Consider the following 26,609-nt stretch of genomic DNA (forward strand, 5'->3'; position numbering starts at 1 on the left):
TTTATATTCTCCAATCTGCGCTTTTAATCAGAAACGATGGTGTTTTTTTTTGGAATAACCTTTCTTTTTTTTGACGTAATAGTGGTAAAACTCCTTATGTTTTTAGCCAACCATTAGGAAAAGTATTACTCTACTAATGGTAAATAATGTGTTAATAATGTGTTAATAATGGTAATAATGTATCACAAATGTAAAACAATGTGTTTCCAATTATGTTAATTATGCAGGAGTGACGAGCTCAAAAGTGACATTTAATGCACTAAACCCAGATTTCTTCAGGTTAACATTTAGAAAAGACCACAACACAGACCAAACAGATTTATTACTCATTATCAAAGTTTTTATAATTCAGACTTTTTTCCCTTCGATATATACTTTTTTTACTTGTTGACTTTTTATTCATCTCAATATTTATTTTCATAATTGGTGAATCTGTTAACATTGATGTGTTTTCTTTTATTCTTGCTTTTTTTGTTTAAAATTCTTTTTCTTTCTTCAACATTTTTGAATGGTCTCAAACTTTCAGGAGTTAGAATTACAGTTATCTCATCTGCACTAAGTACATCATGGTTTTCTGAAGATGAAATACAGCGATATGTCACTAAATCTTTTTGAGAAATGAGCTTTTAACTTGTCTTTTTCTGATATTGTTAAGTTAACATGAGTAACATTATGAATAAACCAAAACACTATTTTCTTTGAAGTAGCCTAAATCTTTTATTGAGAGATGGGGTTCATGGCTGTCTAATAGCAACAAGACAGGTCAATCTTTTAATCTTCTTGTATATTTGACAAAAAAAATGGAAACACTGTAAAAACTGAACCTCAGTCATCCAACGAAAACGGTTAGCAGCGCTTTCAATTCCACTTAGAGCATACATTACTTTCTAAACTTCACTTGTGGAAATGAAAAAAAAGTTCGAATAGAATTTCTTCATGCAGAGACAGTAACTGCAGCAGTTATTAAAATGTTTCTCTCAGCAAAAGTAACACGTCCAATTTGTTTAAAATCTTTCAAACTAAAACACGATTTGGAGTGTGAACAGTAGAAATACGTTTTTCCAGTTTTAAAAAATTAAGAAAAGTTTAAAAATTGTTGTAAAACGTTAGTGGAATTAAAACTGAAAACGTGTGCATGACTTGTTGCTTTAGGTTTTCTTATGAGCAGCTTTTTGTATCTTTTGAGTATGGAACCTCCTTTTTTCAAATAGCATCAACAGCAATTTTTAAAACATTTTGAGGGGTTATAGCCCCAGTCTGTTTTTGTTTTATAACTTTGCATGTCTGTAAATCTGAATATGATAGTCTGTAAATCTGATAGTTTCCTAAGGTGTGGCTAACGCATTTGTGCTGATACCGCTAACAAATAGGGATTAAGTTTCATTTAATGTATCTGACTAAAAAAAAAATTCCGTAATGACGCACTCAATTAGATTTGTGAAATCAATTCTTTTCTTTGCGATTACATTTCTATATTTATGATAAGAATAGTTTGTGGTTTAAATAACGAACGCTTTTTTGATGAATTACTGTGAAATTCAGAGAAATATTTTTGGTAATTGGATTGTGTTCTTAGCTCACTCAACTTGAGCTTCAGCAAAACTTCTGCTCCAGGTATCTAATTTAAAATTCTGCCTGCATGTTAATATAATTTCAACATTTTCAAAGATAGAGTAACTTTGATTTGAAGTTGTTGATACCCTTCAAAAATACACCACACATTTGAATGTGTAGTGTATTTTTGCCCATGTTTAATTATGAGAGATGCCTTGCACAAACAAGCGGCTAGAGGCTATCAGGAAGTGTGGCTATTTAGCTGGGAATATAAGGCATGAAAATATTGACTTACAAAAAAAATAGGACTCTGCTAATTAATTATGAAAAACGAATACGTGCACTCAAGTACACGCACTCATTTAACTCGATGAGGATTGAAATGCTGTGTATTATGCAAAAATATTTGAAGAGTGTTGGTTTTAAGCATTTCATGTGGCAAACCAGTCATTAATTAGCGATTGAGAAATGAGGCACTCAATAAAGAGAAGTTTGATGTGACGGGGGGAACATTGACGTACAGTATCGGACAAAACATGGTGGACAAACTCAAATTTAGAACAAAAGTTGATCAAAAACTAAAAAAAACTAGTAAAACAATTGAACATATTTTTTTTTATGTCGTTTATTATGTTGTTAACAAAACTTAAAAGTTTTGAATCATACTAAAAATCACTAAAAACGTTTTAAAACACATTTTCCCTAACAAACTACATTTTTCTTTGGACAAAACAAGGTGGAGATTCAAAAAATCGACTGAAAATTCAAAAAAATTCAAAAATTAACTTATTATTTTTCAAAAAACTTCAAAAGTTAACTTAATATTTGGTAGGACCTCCTTTACTTTTAATAACTTCTTTCATTCTTCGGGGCATAGACGCAATTAATGAGTCAACAATTCTCATATAAATCTCTCGCCAGGCCTTCTCGATTTGTTCAAATAATTCCTCACTGGTCTTCACATTTGCACGCTCAATCTTATTGTCAATTATTTCCCACAAATTTTCTATGGGATTCAAGTCAGGGCTTTGTGCAGGCCACTCCATTATGGTGATATTCTTGTCCTTGAACCATTGTTTTACAATTTTTGACGTATGTTTGGGATCATTATCCTGTTGAAAAATCCATTTTAGGGGCATCTCCCATTCAGCATGTGGTAACATAACATCTTCCATTATATCTTTGTAAACAAAGCGGTCCATAATTCCATTAATTTTGTGAATAGGACCAGTTCCTAGTGCTGAGAAACATCCCCAAACCATAGCAGACGTTCCATGCTTAACACTCTTCTTGGTATATTTAGTATTGAATCTGGTGTTCTTTGGTCTCCAGACTCGCTTCTTGCCGTCGCTTCCAAAAAGGTTATATTTTGATTCATCACTAAAAAGTATGTTTTTCCACTGGTCTACAGTCCAATTTTGGTGTGCTTTGGCAAACGCAAGTCTTAGCTTTCTATTTTTAAAGGAAGTTAGCGGTTTCTTGGCAGGCATTCGAGAAAACAATTTTGCTTCGTTAGCTCTTCGTCGCACAGTGCGATTAGAGATTTGTAGTTCAAGTTTTTCGGTTAATTTTGTGGATGACAAAAATGGATCTTTTTTAAGCTCTTTAACAATTATTCGATCTAGTCTTTGTGTTGTTTTTCTTGGACGTCCGCCCCGATGGTTTGTTTTATAGCAGTCACGAGCTCCAAATGATTTGACAGTTTTGCTTACAGTCGATTTAGCTATATTATATTTTCTACAAATTTCAGCTTGACGTTTTCCGCTTTTAAAATCTTTAATAATATTTTCACGTAAAACACTTCCTAATTTGTCGAAAGCCATTTTAAGTTGCAATTTACCCCATATATCACGAGTTAAATATATTTTTAGTTTAATTGAAAAAATAATTGGCCAGACGTTCCAAAATCTATTTTATTATTTTAGAGTAATGTTAGGATAAAAGTGAAAACAAAAGAATGCGGTAAATTGAATAAAGACAATGAAATCTTATAAAAAAGCTTCGTTTTGATTTGTCCACCTTGTTTTGTCCAAGGAAAAATGTAGTTTGTTGAAAAAAATGTGTTATAAAATTTTTTTGTGATTCTTAGTATGAATCAAACGTTTAAAATTTTGTTAAGAACATAATAAACTATTTAAAAATTAATATGTACAATTGTTTTACTAGTTCTTTTTAGTTTTTGATTAACTTTTGTTCTAAATTTGAGTTAGTCCACCATGTTTTGTCCGATACTGTATTAACTATGTCCCTAAAACTATATTTAGTAAGGTTAATTATTAGTTTAAACAATCTAAAAACGGTATGTAAATCCGAAGATTCAAATATAAAATAACTTTTTTAAAAATATGTCAAAATTATCCCCAGTTTACCTAAAGTCGGAGATTTTCCAGATTTGAAAGAAAGCTGTTTATTTAAGTTACTTAACAAATTAAATTTTAACTATTTACTTCTTCTTTGATTATATTAGTTGTGAAATTTATTGGAATACATGTAAAACCTTTTTAACACGATTAGCTGCATTGAGGAGGCGAAACATATTTAACATTTCATATTTTTTTGAAAATGGTAATTTTTTTGAAAAAGATAAATTTTTTTAACTATTTTTCACAGAAAGGCTGGAAATTTTCATTCAACTATTTATTTGCTAATACATATCATTATCATTTGTGACGTAATTTTTTATTTTACTTTTAGATTCGAAAATTAAATTCCCAAAAGGATTGTCTTTTATAACTTCATAAATGATAAAATATGGAGTATTAATATACAGCCGCCTCATACAATGTTAAAACCTGGTAGCTTAATTGTATATAGCTGTATATAAGGGGTAGGTAGCTTAGTTGTATACAGTTGTATATTAGGGGTAAGACAAAAAAAAAATTTTCCGAATTTGAAAATAGGAATAAAAATTGAATGCAATAAAAAAGAATGAAAAAGACCGTAAAAAAACAGAAACGCAAGACTTTATCAATTTGTTTGATGTAACTGATTTCGTAGGAGAATAGATGTATTAGAATCTCTTACGGAAAATTTGAAATGGAGAATTTAAAAAAATGGGAAAATTATAAAAAAAACTCACGATACTTCAGTTAGCTAACTTAAATTTGACAATTATTGGCCATTTCTTTTGTTATATCCCTGCTATATATAAATAACAAAAAAAGTTATACTAAAAAATATACTGGGGAAATTTTATCTGTTAAATGTTGCTATAAAAATCAAAAAAAGACTTTTTTAAAAAGCAAAATAAGTTGAACATGATGATAAGGGTGATGATGATAAGATAAGGATGATAAAGCTAACTAGGATAACGAGATGCTGATAGAGGTGGGATGGACTATATTAATTTATTTTATTTATAGGTACATTTGTTTATGCATGATTGCATCCGTCATAGCGCCGTCTGGAATTTCAAAGATGGCGGCTGGTAAAGCACATGTGGAGGTAGATGAAAGGCGACTTCGTCCAGTTTATGGTTAGTAAATAACTTGTTCTTGATTTATATTGATTAAATAGTAATATATTTTCTAGATCAATAAATTTAAATTTTATGAATAATGATCTTTAATAATTTATTGATAAAAATTTAATTGCAAATAGTTTCTTCAAAGAATTCAAGTAGCAAGTCATAAGCAAAAGCTTTCATATAAAATTTCAACTTAGTCTTTTTAAGAGTTAAGTTGAATTACAGAGGCACAGAACTTGCCTGTAGACAACAAAAAATAAAATAAGCATATTTGTGAGTATGCAAAATATTCTTAAACAGCTCATCAAATCTTTGATAAGTCAAGAATGCTAGAAATTATGCTAATTTGGCTCATATTTCAATTTTGTAAGTGCAGCAAATGTCATTTTCATTTATGCATTATTATATTCTTTTAAAATACTTTTCCTTTTTTTTTTTTACTTAGATGCGCTGGACAACTTAAATAATAAGCAAGCCATAAAACTAGTTGACAATATTTTAAAGAAAAAAAAGGATTTTCCCTGTGCAAAGGTATAATTTTTTAGTAAGTATTATGTATAAAATGTTAATGGCAAGTTGGAAAAATTAGCAATATTTATATTTATTTTGCATAGTTAAATACTTTAAAATTAATTAGTTTAAAAATAGTAAGCTGATTTAAAAAATGATTTACGATAAAATAAAAAATTTTTTGTATATTTTTTTTGTTTGAATTTTGTATACTTTTTTTTTCTTTTTTAAAGTTCTTGCATTCTTCTTTGCAATACACTTTAAAATTAACCTGTTAAACTAGCTTAATTTGTATTACGTTCTCTTCATGAGAAGGGTTTTGCACTAACTTAATATTTGGAGTTTTAAACACTTAAATAACATTTATCTAAAATTTAATCCACTATTTGAAATAAAAAGTATTGTTAGTAATAACAAAGTAAACTTACTTGCTTACTGTTTAAATTTTTTGTTCCAAAATTTTTTGTCTCTAATGATTTATACTTCTTTTTAAGACATTAAAAGCACTTGCTTTAGTACGCTTGGGGCATAATGAAGAAGCACTTTCAATCCTTAATGAAGCACAGACTACTGCAACAGTTCTTGATGATGCAACACTTCAGGCTATGACAATGTGTTTTAAAGAGATTCAAAAGCGTAAGAATTTCAGATTTTGATTTTTAATTTTTATTTGATTTGAAACACTAGTAATTCTAGACACAACTCTTTGTAACTCTAGTAATTATAGATATAAGTTGCTGTAGTTGCTGTTCTTTGTTTATTATTTGTATAAATATTTTTTTATTAGTAGCATTTAAGTAAGAATTAAGTAAGAATATATCAATTTTTTAAATGAATTTAAATATTTTTCTGCAATGTCTTGCTCATCAAATGGAAAATTTTATTCTTCTGTCAATATTTTTTCTGAAGTTCTAATAATGAACCCTGTAATGTTAAAACATTTATGTTGACTCTAACAAAAAAAATTCCACACTACTTATAAAAAAAGAATCAATTTTTTCTTAAACTTATTCAAAATTTAAAATTTAAATATAAAACTAAAAATTGAATTTTATTACAAAAGAATATCTACAACTAGAAAAAATCACAAATTAACAAACTTTTGTCCACTTTTTGCACTTGGTGAAAGATAGTAATTACAATGATTGCAATCTTGTATCCTAAAAGCAGGCACTTAATCTAAGTGCAGGTTTTCAACTTTAGTTATGAAATGAATAAAACACTTTTTATATAGAATAATTAGATTTAAAAAAAGAGAATTTCCTAAACTTTATTGTTAAGGTTAAACAATTCTTTGCTTGTAATGTTAATAGGTCTTGCTTATACAAAGTTACTTTGTTTTACAGCTGAAGGTATTGTTCAGATATACGAGAAAGCTGTTGAACAGTCTCCTAATAATGAAGAGTTTTTAAGTCATCTTTTTATGGCATGTGTTCGAATTGAAGACTATGCTAAGCAGCAAAAGGTTAGATTTTTATTTTTTTCTATACTATTGGGTTGGCAAGAAAGTAAGTTTGTTCTTCAGTGTGAAATAAAAATCGTTTTTAATACAAAAAATTTTCTATGAGTATAGAATCATGAAAATTGGCATTTTCATGATTCTATACTCATAGAATCTCTGGTCATTATTAGGCAAATTTAAACCAAATGTAATTTTAGGCAATCAACATTAGTGAGTTTTTACCAATCATTACTACCAAGCTGCTTTGCAACCTTTATATTAATTGGTTACTTTAGTGTATACTCAAGTTTATATGGTGAATATAAGATTGCTTTCCAATCAAGCTCCAATAATTGTTAAATTACCAAAAATACTGCTATTATGATAGAACATTATTCTATTATGATTTGCTGCTTCTGGCCTAAGTTCTTTAAATGTTTCCTGTAGTTTCATTAGTGAAGTAAACATCTGAGCTGATTGTTTGGTCTCTTAAATACAGCTCATAGTACTCAACACCTTAGCAATCCTACTGAATATGTAACATGATCTTTTTGATGTTATCTAGCATTTGCTATGGTTTGTATTAGTTTGTCATCTTTGGGCTATGACATGACAATGATGATTTGATTTTATTGTAGAAAACTCACTTTTTGTTTCAAATGATTTTTTTGCAAGACATTTAAAGTGACTTTCAATTTTTGTGTGGAAAACATTTAACCTCTCTGCAATCAGTTAAACAGTTATATGGCAATTTGATTCAAATATGGTTTTGATTTAATCATTATCAGCTTCAGTAATTCAAAAAGGTCATTGGTCATCTTTGGGTGAAAAATCAAAACATCTGTCAAATGTCAAAATAAAAATATAATGTTGACAATGATCATTCAAAAAATTACTTTCTTATTAATCCAATAACAATGTAAGAGGAACTTTATTTATGCACAATTTTATATCAATTTGATTTTAAACAAATTTGAATAGGTTTCAAAAAATATCGGAGCAATAACTCCAGCATAAATATTGGAGCAATAAAAATATTGGAGCAATAACTTAAAGCTGTAAGAGTTTATTTTTAAATTTAGGCAGCAATGAGTTTGTATAAAGCTTTTCCGAAGAACCCTTACTATTTTTGGGCAGTTATGAGTTATGTAATGCAGGTATGCACAATTTAAATTTATTTGACTTAAGAGATGCAGTTAAGGTGGAAATAAATTTCATCAAAATTAGACTTGACTATTGAACTTGACACCTGGTTAACAGTTTTCACTAATTAGCTAAACACTGACACTGGGTTTGGGTTGTCAAGGAAGTGGAATTAGTCTTCATCTTTGTATTACTGGGACCTAATGTTTAGAACATAGCAAATAGTTAATGAATGCATTTTATTAAATAAACTAGAGCCCTTGAAGTTTTTAGTAAAATAGCTTTGCAAAGGATAATTTTAGAATATTTAGCATTTTGACTTGTTTTTGAATTCTCAGCATAAATTACCATCAAAAATAGGCAAATGAAAAGATATTAGTAAGTATGTAAAAATGCAATTTCTTTATTTAGCTTTTAACCAATTAAATAAAAAACAAAGCAAATGTTACCTGGGGTTAGAGGAAAAGATGGTCTTTTGATAGCCAAATAGTCACATGGGTCAAAGTTTCTTTTAAAACAATTGCATTTGATGCATTCTGCTCAGCTGCTTTGGCATCTGATACTCCCAGACTTTTTAAATTGTCTCTGAAGGTTTGTGGTGTGCATTGGTGATGAAAACCACTTCCAACTAGGGTCAAGCAAGTTGAACATCTCATACTTGGGGATTTATTGCCCAGTTTTGACTTTGTAAGAGGGATTTCTTCATGTTTTAAGTGCCTAATTTGGTAGATCATACAACTCACAAATTTTTGCTCTGACATGAATAGTTTTAAAATCAAACATTTTGAGAAGTACAACCTCTTTACCATTATCCTTTCTTCTCAAAAGTGTACAACATGACCAGAAAGGTTTTGTGGTACTCTGACATCACAGTTTTTTTTAATTATGTTTTAAAAATTTGACAAATTCTATTAGCTTGAATAGCAGTGAGTTGATGTGAGCATTTCTGAAGGCTTGCAAACCAATTTCCTGCTCTGATTTTGCTCTTTAGCTTGTAAGGCATTTTTAAAGCCTGTATCTCTTTTTCTGGTCACTTTGCACTTAGGCTACAAGTTTTTTTAAATGAATTGAAATGGCAGTTCAAGTTGACAGTAGCATTTCTAATTTTATGTAAGGCTAAATAAACAAACAAAACCTCACAACTATTATTCTCTACAAACATAGTGATAATATTACAATATGCCTTTTTGCAAAAAAAAAGTTGTTTTTTTTTTAATATATTTCAAAAATTAAATGACTAATTGAAAAAATAATACTAAATCTAATTTATAAAAAAGTTAATTGATATATTTTATGTTTTTTATTTTTATAAAAAGTACTCGTTTACAATCCTAAGTATTTGTACTACTTTTGTATATAATTATTCTTTTTACCTGCATCTACTGATGTATTAAATTGTATGCAATAAAATGTTAAAAATTAAATTGATGGTAATAAAATAAAATAATCAAATTGTTTGAAATACCTTATTGAAAGAAGAAACTAATATAATTGTTTTTTTAATTGTAATTAAAAGATAATCTGTAAAATTGTATTTAAACATTTCTAAAAACTGTGACTAAAATATGCACAGTTTAAAATATGAACATAAAATATGAGCAGTAGTTAAATTTAACACATTTTTGTTTAAAAATTTGTTTCATTTTAAAAGTTTAGCTTATCATTTAATAATAGGTGGTTTTTTTTTTATCCACATCGTTTTATAGTTTGTTATTTTTATTTTAACTAAAGTTTACTTAAGTTATGTTATTTCTATTTAAGATAATTGTAAAAAAATATCAAGAAAGGAATTCTTAGCAATTATATAAAATAAAGTTAATTTTTTAAAAAAAAGACAACCACTAGATTATTTGATTGCTTGATACTTACAGTTTTATTTCAAAGATGCAAAACTGGTGCATTACCAAAACAGATACTATACATTATAAAGGCAAATATAACTACATAAAATTGTTTAAAGAAAACACATTTTGTACATATTCTTACCCCCTCCCCATTGGTGGAAGGTGTGAAACAAAAATGTGAAAAATTTTCTCAATTAAGTTTTTTCTCATTAACTTAAGCCCTGACATTTACAGCAAAGTACTTCATTTTAAAAAATTTTTGTTATAGAATAAAAGCATTCTTTTTCTTTATTAACTGGTAATTTTTTTTTTTTTTATGAGCAGCTATCTTTTAGGCATTCATCGTTTTTCTATTGTTTTTCTAGGCATTTAGCACAAAAGATGAAAAAAAAAAAGTTATGTTTTTAACTTTAGCAGAAAGAATGGTTTTAAAGTTTGTAAAAGAAAGTAAATTAGAAGCAGAGGAAGGTTTGATATTTATTTCCTGGACTTTTTTTTCTTCTAAACATTTTAATATTATGCTGACTGATATTTACAGTATAATTTTAAAATACCATTTTAAAAAGTCATTGCTATACTAAATGAATTGCTACTTGTTACACCAACTTCAATATATGAAGATCAATTTTTGGGTTTTACTGGTGAGACCTAGGTCTGACATAACAACAAAGGAATTCATGTTAAGTTTTTTTTTTTTTTTTTATTAAAAAGATTTTTTTGATTAATAAGATTTTTTAATCAAGAATAAAAAGTATAATCTATATGTAAATATGGTTTGCACATAGCTAGTTTTGTGCAAAGTTTTGTCTTTAACAGCTCAATCCACATTCTGCTATTGTTGTCTGTCTAAGTATTTCCCACTTTTGAAAAGATTCCCCATAAGCATTATTTGTATTTATCAATAGAACGTCACCAGCACCAGAGGGTAACAAATTTTAAACATTTTTTATTGGTTGGTAAATTGATTAACTTGGTGGAAATGATATTTTTAAGGACAATTCAAATTAGCTAAAAACTCTTGGAATTTGAAATTTGTTTTTAAGATTAATTACTGAAAAATATCTGAATGGACTGTTTTCAAAATCATGAGATTTTACCAAGTAATCAATGGCCTTTATGAACACTTTAGCTTTGGTAAATCTAAACTTGTATTCATTTTACTATTGAAAAACTCTTAAAATCTTTAGTCCAATTTGTTCACAGGTAACTATGAAATTTTACTGATTGATTTTCATGCTGAAAAATATGTTGATTATTAAGTCTCATAATATAGTGCACAAAGTGAATCTACCATTTGGCTTACTGTAATTTATCTTCATTGTCTTAAATACCATTTTCATTGTCTTTCTCAAGTTTCCAAATGGTTTTATGTGTATCTTCTTCACCCTATTGTGCCAATTTTATATGTAGCAGATGCACCCTATTGTGCCAATCTTATATGTGGCATATATATTTTGTATTGCATGGTTGTTAAGAAGTGTAGCTTTTAGTCAAAAAAAAACCAGAAGTTGTTAACTTGAAAAATTATTTTTTGAAACTAGTGTTCAAAGATCAAATTTAGTCTATTAATTTAAATAATCTAATTGGTATTTTAAAACTTTTAAGTTTCATTTCAAATGCAGCTAAGTTTACCATAATTGTATCGGTTTAGTATACTTCTTGCATTCTTTTAGAAGTGCGCTTATATCTTATAATCCTTGAGGAACTCGGGAAGTATGAAGAGTGTTTAGGCATAGTTCAGAGTGAACTTGGAGGTGAAAACATTTTGGTCTTTTTTTAATTAATTTTTTAAAATAACAACCATTAGGTTCCCAGTCAAAATAAAAACCAAACTTTTTGATCTTTAGATAAACTAAAATGTATTTTTAATGAAAAGTATGAAAAAGAAATTGAATATTTGACAAAGCTTCAACGTTGGGAGGATGTAAATATAAAAGCTAAAATTCTACTCAGTAAGTGGTGAGTATCTGTCACTGCTTTTTTTTTCTTCAACTTATCTTCTCTATCTTCTGCTGTTTGTTTTTTGCTTTATGCTTAAAAACTTTTTTTTCTTCTTACTTTTAAACTTTTTTTTTTATCTCTTTTCTTGAATTTTGTAAGAAATAAAACATTCCTCACCTTAAAATCTTTGCGATAAATTGTCATAAGTTTGTGTCATAAACTATTTACAATTCTGTTTTAAATATATATTGTTACAGCATTTGTATACAGTTAGCTTTCATAGGATTAGCAAATAAAACATTTCTACTCCATGCAAAAAAGTTTTAGTTTGAATTTTATGTTTACTCATTGTTTTGATTCACCTAATTGCTGAATTTAAATACTGTTTTTATAGCCCAGATCAATGGAACATTTATCAATCATACATTCATTCTTTTTTCAAGCTCAAAGATAAAGAAAGTTGTTCAAAATCAGATAAGATTAAGTAAACTACTTAAAATCTTTAAAAAATTTTTTAAAAACAAAAGTGAAGTAGATATTCATATCTATAATTTATTATTACAGCAATCTGCAACCTGATCAGTTTATAGCTGATGTAAAAAAAACTCTTGAATCATTTTCTGTTCAAAATCCCTTAATACGTGGACCTCATCTTGCAAAAATAGAGTTTTACAAACATTTTTATTTGGAGACTGGTAATTATATTTTTGTGTATGGAAAAGTTTTAAATTTATAGCATTTTAAACTAAAAATGATGCTACAATTATTGCTATAGCTGTTATGATTATTATTATTATTATTATTATTATTATTATTATTATTATTATTATTATTATTATTATTATTATTATTATTATTATTATTATTATTATTATTATTATTATTACTATTACTATTATTAGTATTATTATTATTATTATTATTATTATTATTATTATTATTGTTTGTAGTTGTATTAGTAGTTTTTGCCCACTATCATTTTATCCCTCTATCTCTTGGTCTTCTACCATTTTGTCCCAGAACCAATTTTACATCTTGTGGAAGCCTTTCCTAATTTTGCTTTAGGTGAAGAAACATTTTTGGATTGCCTCAATCAATATATTGAAAAATTTGGTTCAAAGCCTTGTTGTTTTAGCGACCTTAGACAATATGTAAATGTACTAAATGATAAAGAAAAAGAGAAGGTATTTTTTTATACCTTTTCAATATTGTTAATAATTCTTTCAGATTTGTCAAATCCAGATTTTCACAACTGAAGACAAGCTAGAAACCTTTGCTGATTTTTTGTTGCATTCTATCATGCTAAGCAAAAAAATGTCTAAGGTAATCGCTGTACCCAATTGGCAAAAAATATATATTTTTCAACAGTTTTCATACAAAATGTCAAACTTTGGTTAAATGAGACAAATTTCAACTCTTTCTATTTTAGTAGAATTAACATCCATAAATTCCAGGAAAATTATAGCATAATAGTAGCATTATGTTATGGTATTGAAAGTAATAATAATAGCATAACATAAGTTCCAGCAGTCTGTTTTGTTTTTTCTGAAACAAACAGACTGCTGTTATTATGCTATAATTATACACTACTTAAAACATACAGAATATGTTTTATGCTAATTATGCTAATTTGTAACAAACTTATTGAGGAGCTAATTTCTTATTTTTAGAAATAGTTATTACCAAAATATTTATAATTTGCCTTGTCAAAAAAAATGTAAATGAAGGATTATTTCATTAAATATTATTAAATCAAACAATTTCATTAGAGATTTGCATTTTATAAAAAATGAAATTTTTACTTTTTTTTTAATAACTAACTCTTGAGGATTGACATTTATACAGTAGTTTACATATATTTGTGTCAATACTAATAACTTAAATTTAATAATTCATTTCAAGTATTTTAATCCTTCTAAAATTTTATTCAGCTTATTGAAAATTTCAAGCTTTCATTAAAATCTCCAAATGAATCAGCCACAATAAAAGAGAAGGTAGTGCTTTTTGTAAAAAAAAACCCTCCAATAATATTCAGGTAATAAATGCATTTATTTCATTTCTCATATGCTCTTAGTGTAAAATATAAATGAAAAAAATCTTAATAATTGGTGGTCACTAAATGATCTAATTAGATTTAGGTAAAAGTTATGCCACCCGTGAGTTATAAATATGTATAAATCCATGATCCATTTATATTTTACATTAAGATATAAGTTTTTGTAATGAATGATTTTGTTGTTATTTTAATGTATTTTTTTCATTGATGTTTAATAATCGTTTTCATATAAAAGTTCTATTTTTATTTCTTTTTTTTTTTTTTCTATTTGACTTTTTAAGCTAATTTTATACAACTGCTTAGACATGTTGAAGGAATAACCTATATTCCATACTATATTCATGACTTTGACTATAGTTTATACTATTCATTCTTTATTCTTTGTAGTTACTTTTGTACCTTTCTTCTCTTTCTTTTTTTTTTGCTTTGATTTTTATTTTGTTTTTTATTTTTACTTTTTCAAGATGGAATACTTTATGCGAGAAACATGCATTGAATGCCTTTCATTCCAATTTGGTTTTTACAAAAGTATTTCTCGAGATGGAAAATTTCTTAAAGCAAAATCTTATATGAAAAAATATAAAGAGGTTATTCAACTCGGTGAGGTTTTGTGAATATTTAGTAATTTTAAATTGTTGTTTTAATATTGTTGGCTAATTAATAAGTTGTTACCACTATAGCTGTATTAGTGATTACTTAGACAAGTTTTTTTAAAATTCTATTATGGTAAACTCCAAAGTTTTTTTATCTAAACTATGGCTTTAACTTCATATACACAGATGGTTAAAAAAATCATATTTTTCAAATCAAACAAACATTACTGTTTATTAATAAAATTAAGCACATTTCAATTTATTAACTTTTATTAAAATTAAGGCAAGAAATATTTTAGTTAACAAATTAAAATCCTTCAAGAAGCTTTTAATGAAAGCAGTATTGCTTAGATCCCCATTCTATTTGTTTTTTTGTTTTTGTTTTTGTTTTTGTTTTTTTTGTTTTAATGTATTTATAATAATTTGGTATAGATGCTTGTATTTATAGGGTGTGATGCCAGCTTCACTGAACCACAATATGGAGATGTCATAGTTTTACTGGCTGCCCATCTTTTACTTGATATTAACAAAAGTAGTGGTAATAAGTGTTATTATGTAGTAAATGTTATGTTATAATCTAAGTTTGCTAAAAAAGCTTAAATCAAGTGGGTTTAAATTTTAAGCTCACTGAAAAATAAATTTTTCATTTTTATTATTATTATTATTATTATTATTATTATTATTATTATTATTATTATTATTATTATTATTATTATTATTGTTATTGTTATTATTGTTATTATTATTATTATTATTATTATTATTATTATTATTATTATTATTATTATTATTATTATTATTATTATTATTATTACTATTACTTGTATTATTATTATTATTATTATTATTATTATTATTATTATTATTATTATTATTATTATTATTATTATTATTATTATTATTATTATTATTATTACTTGTATTATTATTATTATTATTATTATTATTATTATTATTATTATTATTATTATTATTATTTTTATTGTTATTGTTGTTATTATTATTATTATTATTATTATTATTATTATTATTATTATTATTATTATTATTATTATTATTATTATTATTATTATTATTATTTTTATTGTTATTGTTGTTATTATTATTATTATTAGTATTATTATTATTATTATTATTATTATTATTATTATTATTATTATTATTATTATTATTTTTATTGTTATTGTTGTTATTATTATTATTATTTATTATTATTATTATTATTATTATTATTATTATTATTATTATTATTATTATTATTATTATTATTATTATTATTATTATTGTTGTTGTTATTATTATTATTATTTTTATTATTATTGTTGTTATTATTATTATTATTAATATTATTATTATTACTTGTGTTATTATTATTATTATTGTTGTTGTTGTTGTTGTTGTTGTTGTTGTTGTTATTAATTATTATTGTTAAAAAGTTTACTTGTAAGGGAGCTTTAAAAAGTTTTTAAGTGAAGTATTCATTTTACGGTAATTTGTAATAAAAATTTTTTAATAAAACAAAAAATGATGCGATTTTAGTAACAAAGTAATGAAATTTTTTACATTTTAATGATAAATAAAGAAAATAAGTTTGTAAATTACAAGCATTAAAGTTTTGATTAAAGTATAAACTTACAAATTTTTAAGGTTACAAATATATCTAAAATTATAGATATTTAAAATTACAAAGATACAAAGATACTTAATCTTCTGAATTTTGATTAAAAAAAGTTCAAAACACAAGTTTAAGCACAAATATTCAAAACTCTATGCATCAGCATTGAGATAATTGACATTTAAAACATTTTTCAAACTATTCATTTATAACAAGAAATAAAAAATCAACTGATCAACTGAAGAAAAAAAATCTTTTTAGATGTCGTGTTTTTTTTTTTTTACTTGAAGAAACATAGATGTTTTTTTTCTTTTTCTTTTTTTGACAGTCCTTAATGTCTATTTGTAAAGCTCAAGATAAAAAAAAACAGTTTGATAAATCTAAAGGCATATGTAAAACTTCTTGAAGATAAGTTTTTGTCCATTTTAGTGCAAAAAAAGTTAATATGTTAAATTAGGCATATGCTACTTAAGTCAAGCATTTCATGTTTCGTGCTTTTACATAGTTGTTAATGTTGTCTTAAACTTTTTTGAACTGAATGACCTAAAAATTGTAGGGTTTATGAGATTTATTGATCTAAATTCACTTTTTACTTTTTAAGATTAAAAAAGTGTTTTAAAAATTCACATACAAAATGTTTTCTAAAATGTGTTATTTAAATTATAGTAGTAATAAATTTCTTTAAGCCAATAGAACATTTTAAAGATTTTGATTTAATAGGTGATGATAAAATGAGTTGGCATGTATTATTATTTATCGAAGAAGCACTTGAAAGTAGTCCTACAAGTGCTCAGTACAAGTTGCTACTCAATTTTTTGTATTCAAATCTGGGTAAGAAACCCTTTTTTTATTTTTTTTTTGGCTCCTACTTTCTTTTATCTCCAAAGATGTTGTTTTTTTTAAAAAAAAAAATCTTTTAAATTTAGGTGTATGCAGTGTTAGCAACTTTCTTTTGGAAGATCTGGAAATCAAATACATTATGTTTGATTCCATAGGGTAGTTTTAAGTATTGTTTGTATCTCCTTTATGTTATCTCCTTTATCTTATCTTATTCAATGTTTAGGTCTTATTGTTAACTAAAATTTTTGGTTTGTGCTTAAAAGAAATTTATGCCTTCAGAATTTATAGTATGTCCTGTTATTTTTTCTTAAGTTTAAATAAGCAGTGCTTTATTCTTTAGTTATATATTTACAAGTCATGCTTATGTATCTGGTCAATTTCAAGCCACTAATAGACTGTATGACTTATCAATTGTATTTTTTAAATCCAGTCAAAAAGATGTAAGTGTGTAAAAACAATCTTAGTTTAAAAGTAATATAAAATATGCAATATTTAAAAAGAAGTAGAAAGTTGTAGAAAAGGATGACACTGGAAATTGATTATAAGAAACTGTTGTCTTTTAGTGTCCTGAGCAGATAATTTCTTCATATAAGTATGGCTCTTTTAAACAGGTAAAAAATAAAATTGCTTGCTGTCTTTAACATAGCAAAATCTTTTTATTAATTCTCTAATTTTTTATAATTTATATTTTTTAGTCACTAACAAAAATGGTATATAAGTTAAATTATTCAGTCAGGGCAACTTTTTTATATTAATATTATTTAACTATTTGATTTCAAGTTCTAAAAGCTAGATGGATAGAAGATTCTGAAAGATGGCTTAGTCAGTTACTAGAAATTGAAGAAAGTTAATAAAAAATATTACCTGGATGAATATATATAGGGCAGAAGAGAACATATATTGTTTGTTTTTTATAGACCTTTTCTACAGTTTTGCTTTAAGAAGATTCTTTGCTTTTTATCTATTATCTATTGGTTTGTAGATTCCTGATATGACAAATTTTAAACATCGTTTAAGAGATTCTCTGCAGTTTGCTTCTGTTAGTGTGGAAAAATGTTTTCTTCAGCTTTTGAGACAAACTCGCAAGTAATTTTTTAAAATTTTGTTCTTTGTATAATTTCTTTTTATCTTTACATTTGTTTGTTTTTTTTTACCTAAATTTACTTAGCCTTTTTTATTTTTTAGCTATGCTGATGCTGAAACAGATTTAATGAGCCTAGATAAATCATTAGAAGCTTTCAACATTTCTAGTAAATTTATAGTTTATTCTTATACCTTAATGTTAGTCTTCTTGTACTTACTGATTAAAGAAACCTTTGGACTATTTAAGAAAACTTTGTATTCCTGATTATAGAAACCTTTGGACTAGTTTAAAAGGTTAGACAGTAGTACTTTGCTCAGCTAAACTATTTATGAAATACTTTTTGAATTATATTTTATATTTTTTAATTTAAAAAATATTACTTTAGTGGCATCAGGATTCTCTGATAATCGTGACTTTGATCTTGTTACAAATTTTGATTCTGTTTCTAAGTAAGTTAATTTTTTGTATTCAATCTTTTGCATCGATTGTTTTTATTTCAATAATATAACAAATTAAAAAATTATGGCAAGTTTAGTTAAAAAATTCACCAAAAAGTTTTATTGGCAATAATACAGTACTATGCATAAGTCTTAGAGCAACTATTATTCACATCAGTTTTGTATTTGACATATCTATCAATAAACCACTGTTTCTAGCATGAAGTGCTAAGAAATGTATTTATTATTCCTTAAGATACATACTTTGTCCTGAACCATCCAATGCTTATGTTTATATGTAGCAATTCTGCACAATCTGTTTATATGTAGCAATTCTGCACAATCTGAACAAAGACAATCTATGCAGGTTTCGCTTTTTTCTCATCTTATTATTATTTAGAGACATTGATAGTATTTCAATATTACTTAAGTTTTAGTTGAAGAACATGTGTGAGAATATATTGATAGGAAGCAATTCACAAATCAATCCAGCAATGCCAAAGAACTATTTGAGGAATAAAGATGGTTAAAAATTCCTGACCAATTTTTAAAAAAAACTGTTCAATAGTATCCTTAAAAGAAAAAACAGTTTGTTAAAGGTTCAAGGCGGAAATACAAAATATTTATACTTTATATAATTTTTTTAAAAAAGATTAAACTAATTTAAGTTGATCAAAATATGTATAATCTAATGAAATATATTTTAAAAAATTGAGCAGTAGTACATTTTTTTGTAAGTTGTATTTCTACAGGGGGCGGGAAAAGTTCAGAAACTTTTTAATAAAGGATTATATAACAATTTTATTAGTCGAAAAAAATATAATAACCTAAGAACATCAAAAAATATATACAATTTTAATTACAAAAGTCCATTTTCAAAAATTTCTCCATTTGCTCTGATACAAGCTCTGAGACGCCGCGGAACTGATCATTTGTGGCGCGCACCATTTTTTCTTTGATTTTGTTCCACTTTTCAATGACTCCACCAACTTGTGTGGTTTAGAACAAACCTTTGCCTCTGGAATCCCCCAGATGGCGTAGTCGAGTGGGTTCAAGTCAGGGGAATACGGTGGCTATTGCTGAGGCGACCAAAATGCTGGAAAATCGTTTTTACAAAATCTTGTTGAAAGATCCAATTTGGTGACATAGTTGTTGGCGTTGATTTTGATTCCATTTTTGACAAAAATAAACTCTGTTTTGCCCAAAAATGACACTCCGGCCCAAACCATCACTCCAGCTGGCTTCTGGGTGATTAAAACAATGCAACTCTTTTTGTTAGCCTCAGAAGACCCTGAATCAAGTACAGGATCATTTTGGACATTGTGGGCTTACTCAACGCTGAAGAATTTTTCATCTGAAAAAAGAACTTTTTGTTGAAATTGAGCACCGCGCTCAATTTAACAACCTTTGAGATCTTTTTTTTCTTGTTTCGCATTTTTTGTCATCTAGATGCTGGTCTTTTTGAAGCTTTAAAGACTTGAGTTAAAGTTCTTTTTTGACAATATGATGGACACTGTGCTCATCAATGCCAATTTCTCTGGCCATTTGTCTCAGAAATTTTGTCAAATTTGGTCTGGGATCAGTTTGCAGTTGGCAGGAGTGTTGGCAGTGTGTGGTCTTCCACTACGAAGACTGTCCTTAGTGTGGCCCAACTCCTTGAAACGTTTAATTGCTTTAGACACCACAGATTTACTGACATTGAGTAAACGCACAATTTCAATTTGACGTTTTTTTTGCTGATGCAGGGAAATTATAGACATAGAAATGTTTTCACGTTCGATAGACATCTGAAAATAAAACATTTAAGAATGTTTAATACATCAGTCAAGAGAGAATTGAATAAAAAATTCAACAATATAAAAATATTAATAAAACATTGTTTTACTCAACAAAAATTTTAAAGCAAAAAAAGTTTCTGAACTTATCTCGCACCCTGTATATATTTATAATTCTGTATGTGTGTTTGTGTGTGTGTTTGTGTGATGAAATGAATCTTTGTCTACATTGTGTACAAGTGTCTTATAAAACCTAGTTCCCAAGAAGTAGACAAGGGTTTAGACTTGCATCTTGTGCTAACTATATAAAGAATGCTACGTAACACTTACTATTCCTAAATTAATTAGCAATGTTGTAATACAAAAATAATGATAAGTTCTGCTACGTTAAGTTTTATCTTGACTGCAAATATTGCATGATAGAAATAACTAATTATTTGAAATTAATACAGGTTATGCAATTTTTCTCATTGTTATTACAATGATATCATATCACAATTATATGCATGAATCTCAATATAGGCATGCATTTTGAATGTATGACAGAATATTTCCCTTGATCAGCTTTTTTTTTATACACATACAACATTTTTATAAAAGACCATTGACATTAAGCTAACTTTCTATTTCAGAGAATCTTCAAAAGACATTCAGATGGCTTCTTTTCAACAAAATGTGAGCTTTACAATTTTTTTCTTTTAGGTTTTGAAAATAGTTTCTCCATCTTCCTGTTTTTTTACCTGATTACTTAAGGCGATTGTCTTTATAGGTTCTGTGGTTGCGACTTCGCTTTCTCATTCTGAAAGTGGTGTCATACTGTTTTGGTATTGTGTTGCAGTCAAATGCCCAAAACTCCAAATTCTACTCTCAATCTTTGATTTCAGAAATAAATGAAATTTCATCACAAGCACAAAAATCAGATCTATTCTGGGTTAATTTTCTTGTTGTTTACTTAGATATGTATTCTAATCTTTTTGTTAATAGAAGACTTGTTTTGATATAGTTAGTTCAAAAACAGGTGTATATTAAAAGTTAAGTAATGCTAATCAAAAGTGTTTTTTGCTTATGACAAATGTTTCAAAAAACACTGCAATTGTTACTTGTAAATAAAAATGCTTTGTTGTTTAATTAATTTTTTTTTTAAATGATTTGTGCACAGTAGTCATCACTTTAACATTTTTCGTATGTACAGGGCTTACCAAATCAGCACGCATTTTGTCAAAACTTAAAAATATGAAAATAAAAAATATGAAACTTTCTTAAAATTTTTAAGATTCAAGTCAGAGCTGCTTGGAGGCCTGGCTGAGCATTGCTATGAAATCAATGCTCATCCAGCCAATTCAAAGTTTTGTCAGACACATGGCAGGGGGCAGAGTCTTGCTGTCACACCCATGGTCTGTCACCAGCAACTTGTTGGATCCAGGGCAGAACTGTCTTCTCCATGACCTTCAGATAGATATCAGTGTTTAGCCTCAGGCTCTTCTAGAAAATGTGCGATAGCATACGTCACCCTTGCTTGAAACCACACTAAACAACATGATGGTAACTGGAAAATATTTCAGCAATTGTTTTACCTTTTATGCATCTGGTCTTGACAAAAATGTTTCTCATCAGAGAAAAACCAGATCATGTTGGGTCTTTTGAGTACTTCAGTTTGTTGATGAGCTTAATTGATTTCAGCAGCCTCTGATCTTTGATTTTCTCATTTGGCTGAACTACATTAAAATACAATAAAATATTGAAATAAATAATTTGAGATAAAGCAACATGTGCTAAAACAATACTTTCTCTTCCAATACAACTGATATTACAGTAGATATTAACAGTTTTTCCCACCAAAAGTATTTGAACGCACGAATTTTTAATAAACCAAACAAGAATAGCACACTGATTTGGTTTGCAAGACCAGTGTAAAGTTTTTTATGCAATCCAGTATTCTAAATTCCCAATATGTTGCAGTAATGTTTGTTTGCATTCATCTGCTTTGAAATTTAACTTGACATTTGTGATTAATATTGTAATTATGGTAATTACAGTCTGAAAATTTAAGTTTGAAATTTTAGAGTGACATTCACAAACCTCCTCCAAGTCAGCTAGGGTTCTATGTAAATCAACACTATACAAGTCTATATATTTCATTGCTTGAATGTTATTTACAGATTAAAGGTGAAACAGGTAAACCTATTAATTTTGCAAACTTTTGTTTGACTGGTATTTTACAAAGCTTTCAATAACAGTGTGACAGTATTTTTTCCTCTACAACTTTTAGGTTAATTTTGTTATGCTGATTTCAAAAATTGCTCTAAATCTTTTGTTGCATTTTGCATTTAGTTTGGAAAGTAAGTTCACTCGTACTTTCATGAAATAATTTAATTCACATTACAATCCTCTGAATAAACACAATCTACAATATAATTGCCATTATTATCAACAACATTTCTCCATTTATTAGGCAAGGAATGGATTCTATCCTTGTAGAAAGCAACCTGGCTGTGTCTTGAAAAAATTATGAATGTTGTTGACATTAACAGTCAGCTATTATAGTGTTGTTGGGAGAAAGAAGCTCTAAATGTGCAATCCCATGTAAATCCCAACACACTGTCAACATTATCTTCTTTTGGTAAGGATCTGCTCTGGGTTCTAACTCTGCCTGCCCTTCAGCGTTAACCCACTGATGTTTTTGTGTGTAGTGTACATAAAGTACCCACTTCTTGTTGCTAGTGATTAAGTTATCTAACTAGTCAAAGTGTTGCTTTTTGCAGAGCAAGAACTTGCAAATCTCCAAATGCATGTCCTTGTCATGTTGTGTCAGACTGTGGGAAACATAAATCCCTAACTTTAAAGCTTTATCCAATAATTGAAAACAGTTCAGCAGTGATTGTGAGATCATTATAGTATTAAGACTATGCAGCAGCTACTGAGTCTCAAGATGCATAGAAATTTCAAGAATATAATTTACAGCTGATGCATTAAGACAAAATGCTAGAATATTATAGAAAAATATAGAAATTCCCATGTTTTAATGAGATCCACATTGGCTTGTTTTACAAGTGTGAAAGAACTTTCTTTCCAGCCCAATAGTTTTTAAGAGACTATGGTATTTAAATTTAATCAAAATATTCAGATGTTTATCTTGGTTTGATGTATTTTCTAGACCTTTACTTGATTTGATGAATCTTCCTATTTATAGGAAGATTCATCAAATCAAGAGCAAGTCTAGAAAATACTTACAGACTCTGTTGATAGTCTTTGTTATATCTGAGGTGAATTGACATTTGTTAATCAGAAAAGGAAATATTCATCACTTATAAAGTGAAAGCATATGAACTTTATTTTGGATTCTAGAAAATGATAAGAATAAAACCTGGTCAAATGGTGATTGACCTTTAATGCCATTTGTGATATGATTGATTTGAAGATTGTGACTGGTTGTTACTTTTGTTTATCAAAGTTTTATTAAAAAATAAAGTATCCATGTATCAGCATATCAAAAGAAAAAGGAATTTTCATTGGCCCTCAAAGTTAAAGAGTTTATGAGAGATTCATTTTGATCAACTACTAAATCAAACAGAGAAAACAGCTTGGAATGGATTAAAAGTAATTGTTACAAGATTTTTATGAAAGCAAAAAGATGGTTAAGAATACAAGTAAGATGGTTAGTTATTACTAAATGCAGTCAAGAGACAATCCTAAAGCAGTTTAAATTTTAAGAAAAATATTATATGCAAAGAGTTAGAAATTTATTGATAAGATGAAAGAATAAGTGCAATAAAGTCCTTTATCTGTAAAAAGATAAAAATTTCTCAGTAACTAGGCATCTGACAATTCCTCTGAGCACATGTTTGAAATTAGCATTAAACAAGAATAAACTAAATTAAATAATATAAAAACAAACAAAAAATTGAAATTCTTTTAAATATTTTGTTTATTTTTAAGATGCTGTTAGTGGTTGCATGGCAACAGTGAAAGATAAAATGAATGAGGTCCTTAAAATTTTAAAAGGTAATTACATTCATTCAATCTTCATGACATTTTTTGGAAAAGTGAATTTTTTACTTTTTTATTTGATTTTTGTTGTTGTTTTTTTTTTTAATAAATATTTGAAGTTTTATCCAAGTAGTTTTTTAATTGTTTATAAAAGTTGTCAATTTCCTAAATTTCAAAAAGGTTTTATTTTTTTTCAAAATTGAGATGTGTCTATGTTCTTAGACTGATTATTTCATTATTTTTTGCTGTACCCTTATTTCTTGATTTTTTCAATATTTTTTGCTGTATCTAGACAATGTGTCAGCCATCTTTCTGATGTTGACATCATCGCATGGAGACAATAAAATGTTCAATGGAAAGTCTCTTCGAAATATTGTCTTTTATATTGAGGTTTGATTTTTTTTTTCATAGATCTTTGATTTTAATTCTGATCTTTTTTTTCAATTTAAGAACTATGTATATATTTCACTACTTTATGTGTGTATGTGCATGCGTGTGTGTGTATGTGTGTGTGTGTTTTGTAGAGATTATGCTAATACAGCTTATTAGAAGTAGAGCGATTATATTATTATAGTACAGACTAAAAGAATTAGTTAGGCTTATGTAATGTAACTTAAAGTTTAACGCAGAAAAAGTAACATCTGAAGATCGCTTCTGCATGAAACTTTAGGTTAAATAAACCTAATTAATTATTTAGTTTGTTATATATATTTTATATATGTGTGTGTGTGTGTGTGTGTGTGTGTGTGTGTGTGTGTGTGTGTGTGTGTGTGTGTGTGTGTGTGTGTGTGTGTGTGTGTGTGTGTGTGTGTGTGTGTGTGTGTGTGTGTGTGTGTGTGTGTGTGTGTGTGTGTGTGTGTGTGTGTGTGTGTGTGTGTGTGTGTGTGTGTGTGTGTGTGTGTGTGTGTGTGTGTGTGTGTGTGTGTGTAAAATATATGTACATTATTTCCTATAAACATTTCATATATAAAGAAAGTAAAATTTTTTGCTTCTAAGACTAACTTGTTGCACCAGCAAAAAATATTACTTGATTCCTTAAAGATTTGTCCAATATATGATGCTTTTAAATAAGCTTGGCATTAAGTGACGGTATAAAATGTTTGAGACCTGTTGGTACTATGAATTTTTTTTAGACATGCAACATGACGTTGATAATTTTGTCTTCTTTCAAAAACTATTTGAAGCAACTGTTCGGGAAAAAGGGGAAAAAAAAAAAAGAATCTTCATTTGACGTAACTTCTTTTTTTGTCAATATATTTTGTCAGCTTTTTGAGTGTTTACGCTTTTTTGGTGGTTTATTAAATTTATTTTAAAATTGCTATTTTAGAAACCCAATCGTTTGATTTTCTTAGGGGGAGGAATTTCAAAAAATACTAACAAGTTTTACAAAAAGCTTAAGAGAAGACATGGAAAAGTTGCTGCTCAGTTTATCTAAAATAAAACAGGATTATATTGATATTACTCTGGACGTGGCTGCAATTGAAGATCTTTTTGAAAAGGTTTTTTGGTTACCTTAGTTGATTGCTCTTTCGTTCTTACAGTAGGATTATTGACTTTTTCTTATTTTATTCTTTTTTTTATTTTCTTATTTTAATCTTATTTTACAGACGAGTTCCACGACAGTAACAAAAGTATGGCAAAGAATTCAATCAAGTTACCAGCAGTCCATCATGGAGATTATTCAAATGTTAGAACTCAAAGTCAGTTTTCTTGACTCGTTGGTTAGTTGATATGTTTCGAAATATTTCGACGAAGTTAGATGAAAAAGTAGCGGTCTTGGCATTTGCATTTGCTTCTGTAGCCCCATTAATCCCGTAGAGCTGTTGTAATATATACTTTTATTGTTATAATTATTTTCATGGCTTTCTTTTACTGGCATGTGTTCATCTATAGTTTGGGCTTTAATGTAGTTTTATAGACTGTTTTAAATATTTTATTAACATGGAATGAAATTTTGCAAAAATAATTCTATTCAATTGTTAAATCTGAACCTCCCCATCACATAACTTTAGCCTTGTTCATAACACTGGTGTCGTGTTATGAATAAGCTAAGTTGACGTTGCGGCGTAGAAATTGTTCGTCCTTGAGAAAAGAGTTTTTTTATGAAAATATTACACCTTAATACTTAAGTGTATTCATTAGTAAGGACCAACGAATGAAAGGACGCGCAAAGATTTTCTAATTACTAATAATTTAATACCATTAATGTTCTGATATTATTTTGATATAGATACTATTGCTATCCTTATAACGAAATCTCGTATACGAAACTTTATAATTAAGTGAAAACAAAAACTATGATAAGTTTATCTATTAAAACCTT

At 27.3% G+C, this 26,609-nt stretch overlaps 1 protein-coding gene across 9 annotated transcripts; it reads left to right on the forward strand.

The window, feature by feature from the left end:
- The first annotated feature begins 1,492 nt into the window (after positions 1 to 1,492).
- LOC145184165 (N-alpha-acetyltransferase 25, NatB auxiliary subunit-like) lies at positions 1,493 to 26,249 on the forward strand. Of its 9 annotated transcripts, none has more exons than XR_016454168.1 (31): positions 1,493 to 1,614; positions 4,917 to 5,029; positions 5,466 to 5,551; positions 6,025 to 6,166; positions 6,877 to 6,995; positions 8,054 to 8,128; positions 10,324 to 10,426; positions 11,632 to 11,712; positions 11,806 to 11,917; positions 12,294 to 12,383; positions 12,464 to 12,594; positions 12,965 to 13,083; positions 13,831 to 13,893; positions 14,420 to 14,555; positions 14,997 to 15,086; positions 16,884 to 16,994; positions 17,090 to 17,159; positions 17,344 to 17,443; positions 17,567 to 17,614; positions 17,986 to 18,089; positions 18,189 to 18,253; positions 18,473 to 18,536; positions 18,781 to 18,891; positions 20,932 to 20,974; positions 21,069 to 21,230; positions 22,363 to 22,474; positions 24,236 to 24,301; positions 24,579 to 24,676; positions 25,420 to 25,518; positions 25,639 to 25,785; positions 25,894 to 26,249. XR_016454168.1 is itself a non-coding variant. In XM_090093241.1 (30 exons), exons 2-30 carry the CDS (start codon positions 4,933 to 4,935, stop codon positions 26,014 to 26,016), a joined length of 2,856 nt encoding a protein of 951 aa, XP_089949367.1. In that variant the 5' UTR covers positions 1,493 to 1,614; positions 4,917 to 4,932; the 3' UTR covers positions 26,017 to 26,249. The 9 variants fall into 9 exon arrangements, 4 of the variants coding, with proteins under 4 accessions (XP_089949367.1, XP_089949368.1, XP_089949371.1 ...); XR_016454169.1 differs by having other exon boundaries at positions 18,827 to 18,891; XR_016454170.1 differs by lacking the exon at positions 1,493 to 1,614 and adding an exon at positions 4,257 to 4,381 and having other exon boundaries at positions 6,047 to 6,166.
- Positions 26,250 to 26,609: the final 360 nt, after the last annotated feature.

Source organism: Hydra viridissima, unplaced genomic scaffold, assembly GCF_058129835.1.
Source record: "Hydra viridissima isolate aposymbiotic clone 2 unplaced genomic scaffold, HvirCarnegie_v1 scaffold_7, whole genome shotgun sequence".
In the NCBI taxonomy this organism is placed as follows: Eukaryota; Metazoa; Cnidaria; class Hydrozoa; order Anthoathecata; family Hydridae; genus Hydra; species Hydra viridissima.

Bases quoted from the DNA above. Each gene is read 5' to 3' on its own strand.
- LOC145184165 (XM_090093241.1), top strand. From the start codon at position 4,933: ATGATTGCATCCGTCATAGCGCCGTCTGGAATTTCAAAGATGGCGGCT. The intron at 5,552-6,024 runs GTATAATTTTTT...CTTCTTTTTAAG, and splicing joins AGGATTTTCCCTGTGCAAAG to ACATTAAAAGCACTTGCTTT. The intron at 13,084-13,830 runs GTATTTTTTTAT...AATTTTATTCAG, and splicing joins ATGATAAAGAAAAAGAGAAG to CTTATTGAAAATTTCAAGCT.